Genomic DNA, 21,035 nt, shown 5'->3' with positions numbered 1-21,035 from the left:
AAGCAGAGTTACTTGCCTTTGGTGACCTGAGAAGATCTGCTTGTCTGAAGGCACATCAGATTAGGTTACATCATCTAGAGCCACCAAATGCTGGCAAGACAGCCTTTAACAAGGCCAGTTTAATTCCCATTTTAATACATAAGCTGTTGAACTATTTCTGGCCACTGCAGATGATCTGCAATTAGGATACATTACTTCAAGCTCCATTTCTGATACTCACTGGTGAAGAACAAGGAAAGGCTTGTCCTCAAATTTAATCTCGGAAATACTTTATGGCTGTCAGGAGTCTCCTCAGGACAACACACCAGTACATCAGGCAAAGGGACTGAACTGCCAGAGGTAAATGGACCTGCACTGATCTTGGGCCTTGGCAGTCAAGTCAGTTTGCTGCAAGTCACATGTGTGCAGGAGACAAAACTCATACTGACTATGCATAGTTACACAAAACTATATAAATTAAAATTATATTTTTTAATTGGCAGTCAGGCACACTGTAGCAAATGTATTTTAGTATTACAGTAAATTTAGGTCCTTAGGAAAAAAGAATGTAAATTATTAGTACTTACGATCAACACAATAAGTTGCTATAAAAGTGCATTTGTAATGTCAGAAAGCAATCATTAAATACTATAAATATGTACACGTTATCTCATAATACATTTCATACTGTAGAAAAAGTCATTTACTAGTAGTTACCACACAAATAAGACCCCAGCAAACACTATTGAAGTCCAGTGGCCACGGTTCTGTTGAGCTTCGCCATTAAATTTTCTCTTGAGGGGAAAAAAAAGTTTGAAAAGAAGCCCTGATGGCACTCAGGAACACACTTAAATAACTGGTTGTTCTTAAGCAATTACATACCAGAAAACTAAGAATTTTATTAATTAAAGAGTTAAGGAAGACCTTCAAAAAAGGCTCTATTTGGCTGTCCATTTATCAAACTGTCAAACTGAAAAAATAAATAACATGGACAGAATAATTTACCTTTTCGCCTTCTTTACCTTTACTACCCACAAAGCCACGTTCACCCTGCAATACAAAAACATAAAATACAAATCTCAAATAAACATTGTTGAAATAACTGCATTCTTTAAAATAACTTCATTGCGCTGAACATTTATTACAAGATAAAAACAAAAGAAAACATTTGGATGCTGATTGTTTCTCATTCAAAAAGGTGGGAAATCTCTACCAAAAATGACATGGCCTTTTGTAGTTTTCTCAGTTAAGAGCAGTCATTGATTTTTCCATTCAGCCTAAGAGATCTTGTCAGCTCTAAAAATTCTAAACTATTTATTGATTCTAAACCTGCTCATTACAGTCCCTCTATTCATCTAATGAACCAATTTTAATACATTTATTCCTATTCATACCTTCATTTTTATTTTTAAATATGACTACTCAGCTGTGAAGGCCTCCAATCCAGATCAATATAGGGATACAATTTATGAAAAGAAAATAAATTTCTTTTGGTTTAAAAACCATATCCAACTACCCAAGTAATAAAAACAAAACAAATAAACAAAAAATCCCAAAAAATACACAAAAGGAGGGAGTTTAAAACTATTAATTCAAGTGCAGCTTATTTCAGCAGAATAAATTCTTTCTTGGATAATATTTCCAATAAAAGACCTGCTATGATGCTTTTTCCAGCTCCAATTTCCAAACTTTTAGCTTCAAAAATGATCATAATGTATAATTTTACTATGTCTTCATCAAATAGTCTGCAGTGTGTCTATATTACTCAAGAATACCATCTGCTTTAGGTTTTTAATTACTGTATGCTTGCATGTTTTTTAAGACATACAGCAAACAGACAGGAAAAATTATATACAAGCACCACAAAAACTGTGTAATGAAAAAAAATTCAAACTTTCTCCCTCAGATCATCTAGCAGGAGATGGTTTTGATGTCTTTGCCATTCTCTAGAATTCAGTCTCATTGCGTTCGTACAGCACACTTTTTTACATGTATGTAGGTGAAAAAAGTGGCAAATTTCTAAAGTAAAAGCTTATCATGTTTTTAAAAATTTCTTTCAAAAAATTAGAAAGAGCAATGTCTAAACATTCTTTCACCCTCCAGAGAGTGTGATTTCCTTAAATAGAAGTCTGAGATTTAACTGAAGTTAACTGGAACACCTGGCTAAAACTTGCAAAATTTCTAGTGGCATTTTGTCAAATCTTTCAACTGATACAGCATCATGTACTACACATCTGGGAATTAAATGCAAAGCTTTGGATGTGTGCGGGTATATAGATTATCAAATATTTCTGGACTTTTCACCAACCTACATTGGCAGCTTTTTGCTTGTTTCTTTTGGCAGGGATGGCTCATACAATCAACAACTTAGGTGACAATTTTAGAAGCATGCCCAAGACCCAGCATGCAAAAAGGTACCTAGTGAAATAAACTTGCAAATGTCCTCACCTAAAAATGAGGGGCTAATCACTGAAATAATTTCCAAATGTATACAACTTCTGTTCTGTTGGTCTAGTTTTCTTTTCTTTTGAAAGGTTGGACCAGATGATCTTTCAAAGTCCCTTCCAATCTGGGTTGTTCTAGGAGTCTGTGACTCCCATTCTTCTCCAACTGTTGGACATACAACACAGCTAACACGTACTCACTTTTGACAAATTCCTACAAGTGTTTTCTTCATTTAGCTTTCCCATTTGTGAAACTGCCTATCCTGTATTTGCTCTATCCCAAATTCATTATATAAAAATTATTCTTATAAAGAGTCAAAGATTCTCTGATTGTTGCTTGTGTTCATTGCCGCTTGTTCTTTGATTGTAGACCTCTGACAAGAGCCTGGCTCTAGCTGCTCCACAGCCTCCCGGTACATACAGACAGCAATGAGTCTGCACACCATCCCCCACCCTCACACTTTCTAAATCATCTAATCTTACTGCTCAACAGGTCCAGCTTTCTCAGCCTCCCCTTGCACAACATTGGCTTCAAGCCCCTGGCCGTCTTGGTGGGCCTCCACTGGACTCACCCCAAAGAACTGCTCTTTATCCACTCCTGGGGAGCTTCAAACTGGACACCAAATTCTAAATGTGGTCTCACAAGCACCAGTCACTCCTCCTGATCTGCTGGCCATGCATCTGTTAAGGCAGCCCATGATGCCTTTGGCCTTATCCAAAACAAGGGCATCCAGCAAGACTTCCAAACCCTTTTATGTAGAGCTCCTTTCTAGAAATTTGGCTCCTAACCTGTACTATTTCATGAGGCTATTCCTTCTCAGAGGCAGTGTGTTTGCCTTTGTTTAACTTCTTGAGTTCTGCATTACCTCATTTCTCCAGCCTGTTGAGGGAACAGTGAATATAATTCTTGCCTTACCTTCCATTGCACTTCTACTTCCTCACATTTGATAACATCCATGACTTGCTGAGAATCCCATCATCCAGATTATTAATAATAACATTAAATAATATTATCCCCAGTATTGCCCCTTGAAGTATGACACTAGTTACTAGGTTGTAGTTGGACTACATAGCAGTTATTCCACCTTTGACCCCAATGATACAACCAGCCTTCTACCCACCCTTGTTCATTTACCCAATCAGAACCTCAGAGATTCTAGTATAATAACATGTTTGGAGACTGCCAGAAGCCTGGCTGAAATCAATGTATACATCACCCACTGCTCTCCCCTAATCCATACTGACAGTCATTTTATGAAAGTAGGCAATCAGGTTGGTCAGCATGATTTGTCCTTGGTAAATACACACTGGCTGTTCACAGTCACCTTCTAGATCTTCATGTGTTTAGAAATGCCTTCCAGGATTTGCCACATAATTTTTCCAGGGACAGAGGTGAGGGTGACTGGCCTGCAGTTCACTGCATCATTCTTGAAGATGTACATGATGTTTGCTTGTTTCCAGCCATCAGTGACCTTCCCCAGCCATCATGATTTTTTGATAATGACAGAGAGTAGCTCTTCCCTGGATGCATGCTGGTTGGTATCTTAAAAACATCCAACTAGCTTAAGTGCTCCTTAACACTCTCTTTGACTTCAGTGGGCAATAGTTTATTATCACACTCTCTGCTAGGAGGCTTAAGTAACCTGGGAGGCTTGAGGGCAAGCCGCATTAGGGAAAAAAACAGGTAAATAAATAAATGGGTACTCTCAGCCTTTTCCATGTCTCTCACCCCATTAAGCAGCATTTTCTTCACTCATGGACGCATTTAACAGAAGCCCTTCATGCTGCCCTTAAACTCTCAATAGTTCTAATTCCCAAAGAGTTTCTGGTTTCCTAACTCTATCACCACATGCTCTGGTAATGTTTCTATGTTCCAGCTGAGTAGCTCACCCCTGCTTCCACTGTTTACTTTCTTTTTGTGTCTGAGGTCAGTCAGAAGCATCTTGTTCATCCATGTTGGCCTTCTGCCATACTCACTCAACTCTGCATAACAGCATGAACTGTTCTTGGGGTTTTAGGAAGCTGTCCTTGAAGATTAACCAGCTGGGCTCAAAGTCTGCAGGACAGTTTCAATCACTCCTTCGCTTCCTCTTTGCCAGACTCAACAAATTTCACTCCCTGAAACTCTCCTCAAAGGTCTTGCTTTCTAGGCCCCTGAACATAAACTAATTGCCTGTTGGGTCCTCTCTGCTTTCTCCACATCTCTTGTGGAAGTAAGCGTGGAGGACCCCCAGACATGACACAGCATATCAGATGCAGCACCACCAAGTAAGAAGTGAAAATGTCCTCCTCGACCTGCTAGCTGCAGTTTTACTAGCGTAGGTCTATATGTGGTTTATTCTGTCCCAATAGGAGAATGCTGTTAGGTTGTAATTCAGTCTCATGTCCACCTCCATGCCACTTTTAGCAATGCTGCTGCCCAACTAGTCAGTTCTCTGCCTGTACCAATCCTAGTGATTAACTAATTCCTTACGTTTCAGAAATACAATCCAAATTTCTTTGCATACATTTGAATTCAGAAAAAAATATTCCCGATTAAATAAGACAGAGACAACAAAGCGTAGATAAAGAAGTTTAGGTGATTTCCACTTGACAGCATAAAAATATAATATTATTCACTGGTAATTTAACTTAAATTCTCCTTTCTGTGGCAAAATTCTCATTAAGTTAGGTGAGATATTTCACGCAAGTTTTTTCATGAACAATCACTTATTGCTCATCATGACTGCTGATCAGACTTTAAGCGTTTTAAATATGCCTGCAGTAGAAGTCAACAAGTGATCCCGGCTTTGAATGTGTAAAATGGTAGACTGTGGTAAGCTTGGTGCTGAACAAAATGCTGGCTACCTCACCTGCAGAAAATAAGTTCATTCATTCCTCTTGTGCTATATTACAGGAAGTATATGCCCTAAAAATACACAAATTGCATCAATGTCATGCTGCAGAACACTTCCTTGAAATTTAAGTAATAACAAAATAATGGGGTTTCTTGTGTGGTCTCTTAATTTGTTAAAGCAGCAATAAACCCTATAATTTTCTATAAGGAAATAGCTGGACAGATTTCATTCCAAATACTTGCTGATAAAAACAGCTGCAATCAACAGCAAACAAAACCTGACCATGAAAAGAGGCAACTTAACAAATATTATCAGCAAGGTCTAGAATACAGATGTCTCTTTTTGCAAGTTCTGGCCTTCTTACAATAATCCATCTCTGGAAAGGAGCAAAAAGATTAAAATGGAAGAATGGAACAAGAAGTGCTGTCATTCATCTCATGTTGGTGAGATTCTGAGACTCTCAAATTTCAAATTTTTGAATCTGAAAAATTGTGCTTGGAAAGACCTGAACAGTTGGGAGTCTTAGATGACTGTTCTTCATGTAAAATAACACTGCTAGGCATGTTTGTATCACAGCACCACGTCTTTTCTCTTTTAAAAGAGAAGCCAGTAGTGAATTTCCTCTATCACATTATAAAACTCAGAAACTTGATATGAAGTTCAAGTATAATTGATGTAGATACTGAACAGCTGGCAAAAAAGATGTTGAGATTGCAAATGGATAGAATTAAACTTTTGTTTGTTTGTGTCTTTGTTTTTTCTTTTCCTTTGGAACCAGTAGGACCAGGAATGCCAGGAGCACCTACTAAGCCAGCTTCCCCCTGAAACAAAATGTACATCGCCATCATTTTACAGGCCTAACTCATGACTGAACTAAATTAAGAGAAAAAGGCACCTGGACATGCATTGCTTCTCATTCCTTTTCTAAAGAACAGCTGAATTGATTTTTAGGGTCATATACGTCTGTTAACTTGTATTTCACTAAAATAACTTTTCACTTTCAAAATAATAGGCCATTAAAAATTACAGGTTATCTAATTCTGCAGCAGATAAAGTTGTAGGCTGCTTCAGACAACAATAACAAAAAAATTAGAGAATTCAAATCATATGAAAAGCTTTCTTAAGTTTTATTTCAGGTCCTGATTCAGAAAAAAATACTCCAGAAGACACTCGCATACTACCCCAGTACCTAAAAATCCCAGCAAGTCTAGTACAGCTCCCACTGTCTCCCTAATACCTCTCAGATGCTTGAGCACACATGGATCCACAGTTGGGTCCCACAGGGAGCTGCACGTAAAAGATCACTGCTGGCTTCTAGCTCTGCTCAAATGGGCATTTCAGATCTTCCCCAAATCACTGGAGGAGTGCCCAGCCCACTGAGCAGGATGAAATGCAAGCAGTGATCCTCTGAAACCAGGCAGGTTTGTCCTACTTACTAAGAGAACATTCTGTGTAAGCTGTTAAATGACTGTGTCCTCTACTGCATGTTTTAAAAGAGCAAAGTAAGTCATCTGTAGAGTTGACTGTCAACTGCTGGCTTCCAAGGGACTTTCTCCTTGCACTGCCTACGGAAATTAAAAATCTTATCTGAGTTTCTAAATTCCATTCAGGAAAACAGATGCTTAGAAGTTCATGCTCCGAAACTGAGTATAATTCGAACTAATCACCTTGTTAATGAAAAAATGTTTCTAAAAGGTAACTGTGCATTCTGAGTAACATAGTAAACTTCATCTTCAGTATTTGAATAAGGAGTATTTGAACAAAACAAAAAAAATCAACAGCTCTGAGTGCTACACGTAATTCAGTTCTGCAGTTAATACATGGCTTTCCAAGGAAAAGATATAGTTAAAAGTCTAATAGTACTTCATCTAGAATTAAAATACGAAATATTGCAGCAGTTTCCTTTTCCATTCCTTCTTACCAAAGTGAGTCAAGCAATTACAGACCAGTTCTGCCACTCCAAGCTAGGAGCCACCCTCCATTTAAAGATTCATGAAATATGGCACAATGAAGTACATTGTTTTTTGTCATAATAAAACTATAGTTACTGAGCTAGATTCTGTTAGAATATATCTGTGCTCATATGACTTAGAATGGAAGCTTAAAATACTTACTAAAACAATCTAAAATGAAATGCTTTCTCCATTCCATTCATGGATTTATATCCTTGACAGAAGTTTGCCCTAGTAACTTACACACCACCCAACTGAGTTTTCTGTTCAAGCCAGAACTCAGCAACAAAAGAAAATTTTGAAAGTTGGCTTGTGTGATTCCATGCCAAGAAGAAGACAAATGCCTCTCAGACTCAAAAAGAACAGAGACAAAGGAAAAACTCCAGTCCCTCTAAAAAAACAAAAAGAGCCAATAAAAGAAAAATAACTCATCAAAATGATATAAATAATTAAGCAAATAAATACAAAGCACTCATGATAGACAAAAATTAAAATACAGCTTAAAATAGCCTGTTAAAATGGCATTTTTCTAACTCCACTCACTGCATGGTTTCCAACATCTTCCTTCCAGCTCCCCTCTGCAACAATGCATGCTAGTGAGCTGGGGAAAAATCCTAATCAATCATAAAACGTAACCCTTAACCCTTCATTTTCCCCAGAATTACAGCATGGATTGTGAAAAATTGTTTATGGACTGTTACCAGATAATAACATTTCATATTCCCTGCCATACTGAATCACTGTAAACTAGAAAATAAACAAACTACATTCACAGGATTTTGGTTGGTTGGTTGGTTGGTTTTTTGAGTTTTTTTGTGGAGACAAGCTGTATGTGTTTTGTATTGCATTGTTTAATCAGTGTTCTAGAAATTATCCCTTCAACAAAACAATGTAGAAATATCCTCCTACATCAATACCATCAATATTGGTTCTTACTATATCTACAGTGATCGATGCTGTGGTTTCTTTAAGTGTTTTGAAAACATGCAGTGTATTTATAATCATGGTCCTTAATATACTTATTATTTATTGATTTTGCAGGTTGTAATTGCACTGCAACACCCTATAAAATTAGAGACTCAGTTTAAACCTTAAGGTTTTGAAGGTAGAGTAAGATGCTTTGTATCTGTGTACTTTACTTTCTTAGAATGCATTTAGATTAATTTTTGCACCTTGACTTTGACATTTAGCTATTCCTCCCCTGCCAAAATAAAAGGCTTTCACATTAAAAAGATGAAAAAAAACCACTGTAAAATAAAAGGAGAAGCTATCTTAACATACAGCTATTTGAACTGTATCAGGACCTTTGGTTACTTGTACTGTCAAACAATATGGTGCCAAAAATGAACTAGGAATCACATTATCTTATCAGAACCCCTCCCCCCCTCAAAACCAAACAGCCAACCAACAAAAAAACAAAACAAAAAAACCCAAAAAAACCCCACAATCCAACAAAAAACCCAACTCAAGAAAACAAAAACAAGACTTGAAAGAAACTTGTATCAAGCACTTGGAATGTGTTTTGCTATTTGGACTATTTTGAGCATTAACAAGATTTATAATGGCAAACATGTTGGAACTTCATGAGATGCTTTTCAAGGCTGGGAAAGAGAAACAATTACTGTAAAATACTTTAAGCATTTTTCAGACATGATTCTTTAAAATTAAAAAAAAACCAAAGCCACCAAGAAGCAGACAGATGCTTCTCTACTCTCAATATGAAACCCAAACATTTTTCCTTTTATTTTTAATTTTACTGGGGCACTGCCAGGAGCTTGATTTACAGGATAGGCTTGGTACTCCAGGGTTACTAGCAAGGAAACTTGTCTTAATAGAAGTAAAATCAGCACGGTCAAACACTACTTACTGTTTTGATAATTTATGGATATGTGCCTTCCATTAGCCTAAGTATGCCAGACCCTTGGAATAATCTAATCGCCCGGTGTTTTAAAATGAGGACAACTATTTTTAGCATTGCAGAAATGGAGCGGAATGTTCAACAACGTACTGTCAGAAGGCTCAAGCAGCATCTTCCCCTGTGGAGCACGTACCCAGCTACTCCAGAGCCACCAGCGGGGGCACAGCTTTGCCTTTAACAAATCAAAATCCCACACCTATTATAGTCCATTATGTGACACCTTCCTTAGTCTACTGGAATACTTCCTTGTTGTTTTTTTTTTAAACAGGCTCCTGTTAATGGTTAGGATCATCTGATAGATTATGAGTTACATAAAAATATATTCAGGTGAAATTTATTAAAACTTGCCCCATGAATTCCCTGGCTTAGTCATGTCAGAAGGTTTCTGCTAAACAATATGACAGTTTCATCTACCCATCTTTTCATTCCCTCTTGGTTACTCCTGACTCCCAGCACTTGCTGAGTACTTGTTCAGTGCTATCCTTTATACAAATTTGATCCATGTGACTAAAAATAAGGTTCCTCCCTTAAAATAACCTGATGAAGAGCCTGTGACAGGTAAATAGTTTGTTTCCTTTGCTCTGTCCTGCTTTCACATCAGCCCCAGCAGAGCAGGCGCGCCATGGTTTGGCCAAGGGGGTCAGGGCTAGTCAGAGGACTCATGATTAGAGCTCTTGTGGCTTTTTAAAGTAGCCACTCAAGAGAAAGGCAAATGGTAATAACCTTATCTCATTTGCATATTTTAATTTAGACTGAGTTCAGGAGGTATCAATCTTTCCTTGTTCCAATCCCTTCCCATGACCCATCTTTGGGGCAAGACTGACTTGCCTATCCATTCAGGCAATTAGATGTTAATACACCCCAAATTAAATGACACTTAAAAATCTAGGTTTCAGTTCTTTGCATGCAAACTAATGAGTCACCGCCCAGAAGCAGTTCAGAGTATCAAAGAACATGGCCACAGGGCTCCTTACTCCAGACTGCACTCTCTTCAGTTGGCATTGTTTCTCTTTTTTTGCTATTAGCATATCGCAAAAAGCACGCAACTCACATAATTTCTATATTCAAATATATAAAGCACACATACCCCATAAATAAAGTACATAAGGCAAAACTTTGTTCCTATATTTTCTCCCCACAAATTATTTTCACCCAACATAAGAAGTCAGAGAAGTTGTTCTGTAATACCAAAGATGAAAGGATCACTCCATGTATTTTTGTACATAACTACAGGCTGGTATACTGCCTTTTTTTCCCCTCCTTTTTTCTTTCATAATAAACTGACTGTAGTCTTTGTAATATGTGTCAAGGACTGGTTTCTATGCCATCAAAAAAGTATCAGCAGAAGCAGAGCCTCTGCTATCAGTAGGTCTTCTTTCTGCATTTGGCAAATACAAGAGGGTATTCATTGCTACTGCATGTCCTTGAAGAGGTGACAACTTAAAAGTGCAGTGCAGACAAGCCTGAACATGGGCTTGGTAACAATCCAGTTCAGCTGACCTACAACATCACATGCAGAGCATAAAGAAAACACAAGCAAAACACATGAGAATACTTCCTTTAGAGAACTGAGAATAGGCAAATAGGCTTCTGGCTGAAAGATTCATAATGTCTTAGAGATGAACAGTTTAGGAAAATAAGTCTACCCAGTTGTCTATTTCTATCATCTGAAGCAAGACAGTAGAAAAAAATTTGAAGAGATCTTATACTCATGGACATCTGATTGTTCATTGCAACTATGTTTTTTTCCCTTACAGTAGATCTGTCAAAAGGAAAATTGCCTGACTTACACACCATCTATTGATTTATTGCTAATCCAGCCATAACATGGAGCTAAAGCAAATCTAAGTGCCATTAAAATTTTAACAGAATTGGAAATTAATATAACTGGCCTTGTTCAAATAATATTTGAAACATAATAATGTTAAATATATGCTAAAAAGTACTATTCAATATGCATGTACTGCTGAGATCTTTCAAAAATGATACAATATGTTACAATCATTATACTCATAACAGTTGGAATGCCAAGTTTATATTAAAAATGTAAACAGCATTGGTCAACCTCTTAAATGTCAGAGGTTATTCTTTACTAGAGAACTATTACTATTATCATCACTGTCATCACTATCCATTTCCATAACCTGAAGATTCAAGAGGCAGATTTTCAGCTGGTACATATGTAAGTTTATACTAAAAAAATATCTGTCCCACAGACCATTAAATACTGTTAATTTTGAAGTCTAGTCAACAGATATGAAACGAATAGTATGAAACAAAAAGTACTGCCAGTATGGTATATTCTATAGGGTGGTATTTCTTCTGGTGATTTGACAACACTGGCATTACAACTCTGTCACTGGAAAGACATGCATTTTTGTTACAGTTTCTAAAATCTTACCTCATGGATTTGACACCAGAAAATAAAAATTCTCAGACCAAAGTATGGACAAATGGGATGGGGAAGACAAACTTGCCACAGCTACTGTTACATTACACATCCTACCACCTGAAGTTCTCATTAATTGAAGATGATTGGTAAAAGTGTCCAGATGCTCTACTATTTTTATTGCTGCCTTTCTCAGCAGAGCTGCTATCATGGCAATGACTAAAAAATGCTACAAAAATCATAGTATCTTCCATTTATTAAAACAAAACCATGACCCACCTTCATCTCCAGACTGCCACTGAGACAACCTTTCTCCAGTTATGCAGGGTGTTATTATGTAGCTTACAACAAAGCTTCAAAATTCCTCAAGGAATAACATCACATACATTGCACATAATTCCCATCTGTTAAATAGTTACCCATCTTTGCTCTTCCCTCATGGCCTTGGGTACATCTCTGTCCATACTGTATGATCCACTGGGCAGGGAATTTCTTTTCCTTCGGTCTTGTGCTACACTGTACAAGTCCCAAGACCTTCTTACATGAAGACACACTAACATCGAGTATAACAGCTACATCCCAAAAGACTGGCATTCTCCTTCCATGCACACTTTGTGAGTGAATTTTCATCCTGTAAAGTGGACAGCTAAATAAATATTTCTAGAGATAATATTGTCAATAGCTAGAAGTAATTATAGTGCCTTCCATGTGTATAGGTTACAACTATTAAACAAAGTTAACTATTAATTAGTTTCTCTTGTTAAGTGCCTTTCTTATTACAACCTAAAATAATGTTATCTTCATTTGTACGGAACAATCAAAGAACTGTGATTCACAACATAAATGGAGCATAGTGAAAGGGATGTTAATTCTGAAGAAAAGCATCAGCTTACTAGCTTCTTGTTATCTGTTAAAAGAAAAAAAATCTGGCTTGTATGAGGTACTTGTTAAACAGAAATTAAACACCTGTTAACCAGCTGGGCCACGTGTGTCACTGCTGAGCCATCTGCAGGAACACACCCCGCGCCAGTTGCTTCACTCAGTGTGGCCTGGGAACAAGAATGCATTAGACAGAAAGTCAACAGTGGAATTAGCAGCACTTTTTCTTTTAGTGCCCTTCCACTTACTTGTTTGACTTCTTGTGTTTCTATTTTTGGGAGCCTCATGCCAGAGCAGCAGTGCTGACTGCTGATTAGACAAGACTTGGCCCAGCCTCAGCGTGTCACATTGACTTAATCAGTTCAGACTTGAAACATGTAGTATGGATTTTAGGTGTTTATAAATACTGGCTAGCAATGGGAATTAAAAAATAAAATACATTCTGGTTCACTATACCTATGAATGATTTTACTATAGTAATAAAATGCAGTTTTTATTTCCAACAACTCAGTATCTATGAATTTTAAAAAGCAACTTACATGGAATTTGAAATACAAGACATATATTATAATTTTAAGGGTATTTTGGGGGGAAGAAGTATATTCATTAACATTAAAAATGCACATCTAAGCTGCATTTATCTAAACATTAATAATCCAGGTCAACCACTAAAAAAAGGGCAAAGGAGAGTTAAGAGGTCACAAGTCACAGCAGGCAACAGCATTATTGATAACCTCTGTATAATTTGTACTACATATACATTTTCTACTGTATGAAATGAACATTTTTTAAAAAAAATCTAATGTGCTCCTTATAATAGGAGTTATTATCCAGTGTAAAAATACTCATATATCATTTAATAAAGTAAAATAATATCAGTTAGACATAATTATCCTAATACAGATCGATGAATCAACAGACTCAAAATCTAGTATTCTGTGAAGTACAATACCTAATGACTCAAAAGAAGGCAAACAAAACTAAGCAAAATGTGTCAGACAAGCTGTACAATGCAGTAGTACAGTGAGAAAGTTCCTTCCTCCTCAATTAAACCATTTCCTGCAACACACTGCTGCCAACTTTTACAATGCTAAATCTTGCAATAATGGGTATTTTTCTTAAAGCTCTGCTTTCTGATGAGATGTGGAAAGTTCAGAATATCAGTTTCAAAACCTACAATCTCTAGCCCCCACAACAGAAGGGGAAAAATGCATACAAAACTAGAATCTACATGACACAGAAAGCTTCTAGAAAGAACGCAATAAATATTATTTACGAACAATACAAGAATCCTCAAGCCTCCCCCTGCCCTTTCAAAGTCCTTAAGGTCCCAACTGAGACTTTTCAGACACAGTTAAGGATCCCAGAGCCAGGCAGGCTCACAGCTAGAGTATTCTTGAATGTCTGATTAAGGAACAAAGAGCTGCATTTAATGACTGCATTATTTAACAACCACATTATATTTTACTTCCACATTACATAACCCACTAACAAAAGCCTGCCCTGCATGGCTGTATGCCATGCTCTGTTCTGCTCCCAGCACCCCAGACCCCCATAAAATGGATGGTGACCTCTGGTTGCTTTGGCCACACCTCACATCACAAAGGCACTCCTGCACTCCAGGCCCCCATGACCTGCCACGTTCTGCTGGTTATTACAGCTCCAACGCAAACAGCAGAGGGTATATATACCCTTCCACTCCCATTCTTATCTCACCAGTGTCACTCGCCTGAAGGAGCCCACGGCTTTGATGCCAAGCAATACAAGAACTAATGTCTGGCTTCCAAAACACATTTGTGCTTTTGTTCTGCTGAGACATTCTAATCTGATTTTGAGGGAACCCGCAAGAGGACAGAAGACAATGCCATTTCTTTCCTCAGATGGGACTGAAGCATAGCTTTTTTTCCCTCAAAAAGCAGCAATTCTTTAATTTAAAAATGAAGTCTCTGCTCACCAACACATACAGCAGTCCCTAGCACCATTCCCTCCAGAATGGAAAAAACACACATGCAGTGTCTCTGCACGCAAGGTAATTTGATTCCATGGAGTTTTCTATCAAGAACTGAACTGAACTGCTGTCGTTTAACTTTAGAAATTGAAAAAGCAAGGAGCTCAACAGTTCCTGGAGTTGTGAACTGCAAAAATCACCTAATAAGGCAAAAATAAGTCAGCACAGCAGACAGCTCTCTGGAATCAAATTTATGATCAAAGGCTATTCAAAACACTTTTCTGTAACACTAAGGAGAGAGCAACCAAGTGAGAACTATACATGCTGAAGTAATGAAACAAGTTCTGTAAAACATAGCAGTCTGAAGTGTATTTTCCTAGAAAGATACCTTAGAAAACACATTTATGCATCAGAAATCTATTGAGACCTATTATTTTCAAACTCATCCATCTCTTAAAATCAGATGTATGTAATGATACACAAAGATATCACTGAAAACACAAGAAGAGTAGAAAACTTGTAACAAATTTGTTGCTGAAATAGATGGCATCCAATTTCCTGATTTCCAATGGTCAGCAAGTCTCAAGCTCAAGGATTTAAACTTAGTGGTAATAAAGTTTCCAATTGGAAAACCATTGTCTTTCTTTTTTTGAGACTCATCTATTTAATTGTTCACCCATAAAAATATAGTTTTTAAAAATTTGGACTGTGTTATTTCCTATTAAAATGTTATTTTGGATTTATATTCTAACAGATCACAATTGTAAGAGAGTAGTTTGAAAAGCTTTCTGATGTCAAATAGTTTTCCAGTATTACTGGCCATACTCTTTTGACTCCAAAGTGAAGAAGCACAAAGATTTCTCAAAAGTTGCATAAGTAACACAATATTTGTCCATACCCAATTTACAAATATTGAAATAACTGATTAGCAATAACAGGAAATCAGAAAATGGATGGCACTGAATAAGAGATGGACAAACTGAGCATGATGGCTTTAAGCAGTACCTATCCAGTGCTCTGCATGCATTTTTGGAAGTTTTCTCAAAGATGCTGGTGAGCTACTTCGGAAATACCCTGACCCCTGTCAGGGATCTGTACACCACATGAAATATGGAAGGCAACACGCTCAGAGATTTCTCAAGACAGCTGCAAGGAAAAGACTGCATTACCAAGACTGCTCAACGCCAGTGTCTCCTCAGATTTGCATATTTACGTGAGTGATTAATGCTCTAGACACATATGCTGAACTGGCATAATAGGCCATATATCTTCTGCCAAGTCAAATATGCCTTGGAAAATTCTAGACAGAGTGTCCATGGTCTATCTAGAGCAATGGGGAGAGCAGGTCAATAGTCACAAGGATCTTCACAATGACATGTTTTGATGTTTAACAAGTTTCAGGTTAAGGACTTCATGACATAGCTGGCCCTGAAGACTTGACCCCAGAATAACTCAGTAGGGAGACAGGTATTAAAAGCATCTCTAAGTCATATGCTACACTAGCATGTTGTGGGTTTGGGCTTTTTCCTCAAAATTTTAAATTCATGTATATATATTTAAATTAGGTTGGAAAAGAAAACGCTGGATATTTCAAAGCCAGTTTATCACTGTGTGGGTGTGACAAAAGCTATGTATTCTACACCCTCTATTCATTTCCCGTGAACTGTTAACAATGGACCATTTGCAGCAGCTGTCCAGGGCACACCCAACTCCTCAGGGTGTGAGCTGGATGTGAAAGAGAAGTGTGAGATAAGAGCTGTGATAACTCCCTTCCAGGAAGTCGTTAGCACCTCCACAGCCAGCCTAAGGTGTCTTGTCGGCTAATGGGCCATCAATGATTCCAAAATACCCTATAACTCACAGAGTGAGTTCACTCATTGTGTAATTTCCTGCCCTGGGGGAGGTACTGGGTGGTCCCACCTGGACCTGAGGGGATATAATCTTGGGGGACTTGGCAAACCACTTGTCGGATCCAGAGGAGGACCTGAACCTTGACAGGACTGCAACCACCACTCTCAACCAGACTCCAACTGTCATCTGCACCAACAGGTTTCTCACTTCCTTTTACTTTGGACTCATGGGAACCACGTGAGTCTCAGCACATGGGCTAACAAACCCCTTTATGTTTGTACCCCAGGGTGCTGGGTTATACTTCTGGGTTTTGTGGATTGAAACTAATTTCTCTTTGTGACATTGCATTTATTGTAATAATGTTACTAAATTGTAACTCTCACTTATAATCTCTTTTGTGTTGGGTTCATTTCTACAGCCGGTTTACCTTTAAACCAGCACATGCATTTACATTAAAAGAAAGAAATTGTATCAGTTCTTTTTTCTTCTTCCTGTTTCTACCTAGTGACTCAGGGGCACATCTGCACAAAGCTCAGAAACACACAGTGCAGGAAAACAAAAATAGCCATATCAAAAAATTGTAACACCTTCAACGAAAGATAATGCATGGTGAAGGCTTTAAGAGGATAAACAAACAGGACTAGCTTCTGAGAATGCTCTCTCAGTGCTGCACAGTCTATACCTCAATGTCCTGAAACATAGGACATGCCTTTGCATACAACAGTGCTTAGAGCATTTTTATCATGGAATAAGCTGAACTGGAAGGAACACATCAGGATCATTGGTTCCAACTGGCCCTGCACAGGACACCCCAAGAATCACACCATGATTTTCCAAAGAGCATTTTCCAAACACTTACTGAACTCAGACTGGTGCTCTTCCTCTACTTTGTTCAGTTATCTTTGAGTAGGTACAATGTTAGCATCCAAAACACCAGACTTAAAGGAGCAGAAAAATTAAAGACTCCACAAATGTATATAGCTCTTGCTGCATCAGCTGAGAGGCAGAGCATGTTAACACCTTTCACAACCCAAGAAAGATCATCATTCTGCCTTCAGAAAAAAGCTAATAATTGAACATAGCACTGTACTACTCTGCATAGACATAATTCCAGCTAACAGAAGTTGGGTAGCTGGATCTCAGTTTCTTCATCTAGCTATGCATGTACAAAATATTTTGATTGTCTTTTTTATTTTGAAAGTTTTCAGGCTTAACAGTTTTAGATTTCATAGTAATTAATTTTTAATTTGCAAAAATTGTATGCTTTTTAATGCAGTCTGAATTATAAGGGTTATGCCCAGGAAAAGTACAATGTCTTGGTAATGAATATGATCTGACTGTTGAGCCTTATGTAAACTAACAGGAGCTTTGGGATTTGGCCTGACAATGAATGTGTAAGGCACTTAGCAAAAAAAAAAAAACAAACCACCAAACCCAAACAGTATTAACCATGGAAACTGTAATAATAACTGGTACTGGAAAAGCAGCATAGCCTGGTAATTTTAAAGCGAGATAACATCAGTGTAGGAGCTACAGAAAGAGCCAAGGGAAAACACAGCTTCATTCTAGATCAATCTCAATCAATCTACAATTCTTTACAAATAACTCTTTCCATTAATTCACATCTAGGGACACAGTAAAGTAAAACACTGTCTAGCTGGATCAAATCAAAGGTTTCCAAAGTCAGTTTATATGATTACAGTTGTGGAAAGAACAGATGTCTACAGAAAAGTATAACAACAGGGTAGGCATAACAACTTCTCAAGCGAGTTTCCCAGACTTCAGTGTCTTGGAGCTCAAATGCTTTCAGACAAGCAGCTCGACACACTTCATGGGTTTTATTCCATCAGTTTTTGTCTTGGTTTGAGACAAGCAACCGCCAACCCCCCCAAGCACAGAGAGAAAAGCCCCCCCCCAACACCAGGGAAAGGGAGGAAAAGAGAGGGGAAAGAAAGAAAACCACTTCAAACCGCGTCCACACCAAAACTACACATATCCTCCACAGAAAGAAAGAGACAACCAGAAGAGAGCACAAATACACACCCACACAAGTCCGCAACAACAAATTCCCCACCTCAACTTCCCAACGAACACACAAATTCTACCGTCCCAACTACACATCACTCAAGAAAAGATCCACTCCCCAAGGAGACAAACCCAAGCAGAAAGGAGAGACCCAGAACACCACAATCCACTTTCCCGAGATACCTTGTGAGCCAGTGGTGGGTCCGGTCCTCTCCATCCCCCCCGGGACAGCACCGTGCGTCCTCCCAAGAGGAAGGCTGAGAAGCAACTGCCTTAACCACTCCCACACTGGCTCCCACTTCCCTGGAGATGATGTCATAATGTGGTATGGAATACAAAATTACTGGCTAGAAGAGGTCAGCTGTTAGCTCAGCCCAGCTCAAGTCAGCTGACAGCTTCGGCCTAGTCCAAACTTCAGAGCCCAAATTTAGGCCCACCTAGGTGAACCCATAACATTCTTCTAATACATTTGCAGACCTTTTGAGTGCCACCTTTCAGACTGTAATAATGTAACAGGAAAAATGAGCCATTTCTCTCCTTTGTAACTTGCTGTCAGGTAGGTTTGATGCTCTAGCTCACACACTGAAAAGAAAAGCTAAATAAATAAATAAATCCCTATTAATCTCGTCTGCTCCATTCATTACTGTATGGAGCACAGAACAGGACATCTTAATTGTGCCTTTCTCAGATTGAAGTCCACATTGTCACACCTTAAGTGGAAGATGCCCAATGCTCTTGATCACTCTTGACATCTCTTCAGAATCTTTTCCAGTAATACTAGATCCACACTGAGATGTGAAAATCAGAACTGTATATAACATTCAAGCTCCAGCACAATACAGATTCAATAATAATGGTGATATTAAGAGGCTTTTGCCTTGTTCCCTATTCTCTTTCTAATAACTCCTAAATTCTGTTTATTTGACTAGCACTAAACAGTGAGTCCATGTTTTCATTGATCTGTAATTCAAAGATTACTTTCCTGAACAGTAATAGCTAGTCCAGAGTGACATGAAATGCATAATGATACCTGTGCCTTCATCTGCATCTCTTGGCCACTAGTTTGTCTAAGTTTTTTGTAGTGGTTTTACCTAGGCCTCAAATTAGCAGGCTCAGAGAATCTATGTGGATTGGGAGACAGCTATCACCTGACTCAGTAACCAAAGAAATATGCCCTAAAAAGAACAAACCAAACAAAAACAAAACAAGGACTGTTTAAGCACTGAAATAAATAGATGTAAACTTATAAAATATAAGTCTGACGTCATTTAGTATGAAATAAAGGGTAGAAGTTGTAGTGGTTTTAGCTAGGCCTCAAATTAGCAGGCTCAGAGAATCTACGTGGATTGAGGAAGACAGCTATCACCTGACTGGGTAGCAAAGAAATATTTCATAGCAGATGACGCAATCCTAAGATATGAGTGCAGCAGTGGGAGGTGTTAGGTCAGTTCCACCATGGCCGAGGTACAAGACGGACGTGGTGCAGCTCCTGTCTTGGAGTAGGCCCTGCTGCTCTTGCTGCCACTAGAATTTTGTTTGAATTCAGGGAAATAGAAACATTATGTTGTTATACTTTGCTTCTTGCTAGGTGTCTTTTAGAGTGCTTATGAATCTAGAGTAATAGACTTTGTATTAACTGGGGAGTGTAAAGTTATTTCTTGTTATACATGACTTGTGTAAGTGTGTGTTATATTGTAGTTTTCTCTTAATTTTCTTTTTTTCTGTATAAATACATATAGTTAGTTTCAGCATAAACCTAGTTTGGAGGGGTTTTTTCCCCTCTCCTTCTTCTTTTTCTCTTGGCTGGTTTGGGGGGGGAAGACTTTTTCTCTGTACTTGGGCAGTTGGCATTTTGCCAGCTCAACCCAAGACAGTTTTACGTATCACTTTAGAATTCTGACCCTCAATATTGCAAAGTTTTTTGAATGTCTTTGCAGCCTGCCCTCCATCTTTCTACCACATATAAACCTAACAGCAGCAGGAAATACCTTGATTTAAACTCATATCTTCAGTAATATTATGTATCTACCTCCCACTTTCAAGAAAACACAATTTGAGACATAAATAGTAAGCAAAAATATAAGACAGTTTCATAATTTTATGTCCTGTAAATCACAGATTTAAAACCTGATGATGTGAAACTCTGTTTCTCTCAGGACTTAGAAGTCTGGATAACTACAAAATAAACCAAACCTTCTACTATTACTAGGACACTGCATACGTATGAGAGCAGCATGTCAATCAATAAAGCTCAATATTGAAATTCTGAGCCTCTCACAGCAACGGGTGCCTTTAAAAGGCATACTGGTTTATGGCACTGAAAGAACAGTAACTGGAAGTACACGGTGAAAAAGAACGTAAATTGACAGAATTGATGGTTGAGGTCTCAAAGTGTGACACTCAAGATATCACTGAAATAAATTTTGAAGAAGTTTTTAGAAAAATCAGCACTAGCACATGTACCTGGAGAGTTTCATTCATTTATATATTAACTGGCTTCTATGTATATGCAGAAAAGCCACTATTATTTCAACTGTTCCTATGGAATAGGAAAAAAATAAAAACTATAAAACCACAAGTTACTAAATGACTAGAAACTCCAGCAACAGACTGTTTCCTCAGTGTTACAGTGGCTGTCTTCTATACTGGAGTTGCTGGATGTTAGACTTAGAAGAATTCCTCTGATACCAATAACTAGCACTGAACCCAATAAACGTACACAACTGTGTAAATCTACACAGTAACATTCTGAAATGAATGAAATCTATCCTCTCAAATACACAGGTAGGTTGGCATGCCTTTTTAGCCATGGC

General features: G+C 38.0%; 1 protein-coding gene across 5 annotated transcripts in view; it reads right to left on the bottom strand.

Annotated features, from left to right (window-relative positions):
• COL19A1 (collagen type XIX alpha 1 chain) overlaps positions 1-21,035 on the bottom strand; it is a 180,628-nt gene that overhangs the window by 112,710 nt on the left and 46,883 nt on the right. For 4 of the 5 annotated variants that reach the window (XM_071548523.1, XM_071548525.1, XM_071548526.1 and 1 more), the window contains one exon: positions 985-1,029. The exons of the other annotated variant lie outside the window; for it this stretch is intronic. In XM_071548523.1, coding sequence (XP_071404624.1) covers positions 985-1,029 — 45 coding nt within the window. The remainder of the gene's footprint in view (positions 1-984; positions 1,030-21,035) is intronic. 5 annotated transcript variants of the gene reach the window in all.

The sequence above is a fragment of the Pithys albifrons genome, chromosome 2 (assembly GCF_047495875.1).
Source record: "Pithys albifrons albifrons isolate INPA30051 chromosome 2, PitAlb_v1, whole genome shotgun sequence".
Lineage (NCBI taxonomy): Eukaryota > Metazoa > Chordata > Aves > Passeriformes > Thamnophilidae > Pithys > Pithys albifrons.
Note: the sequence above shows the minus strand (reverse complement) of the source record. Positions and strands in the feature narration are given on the sequence as shown.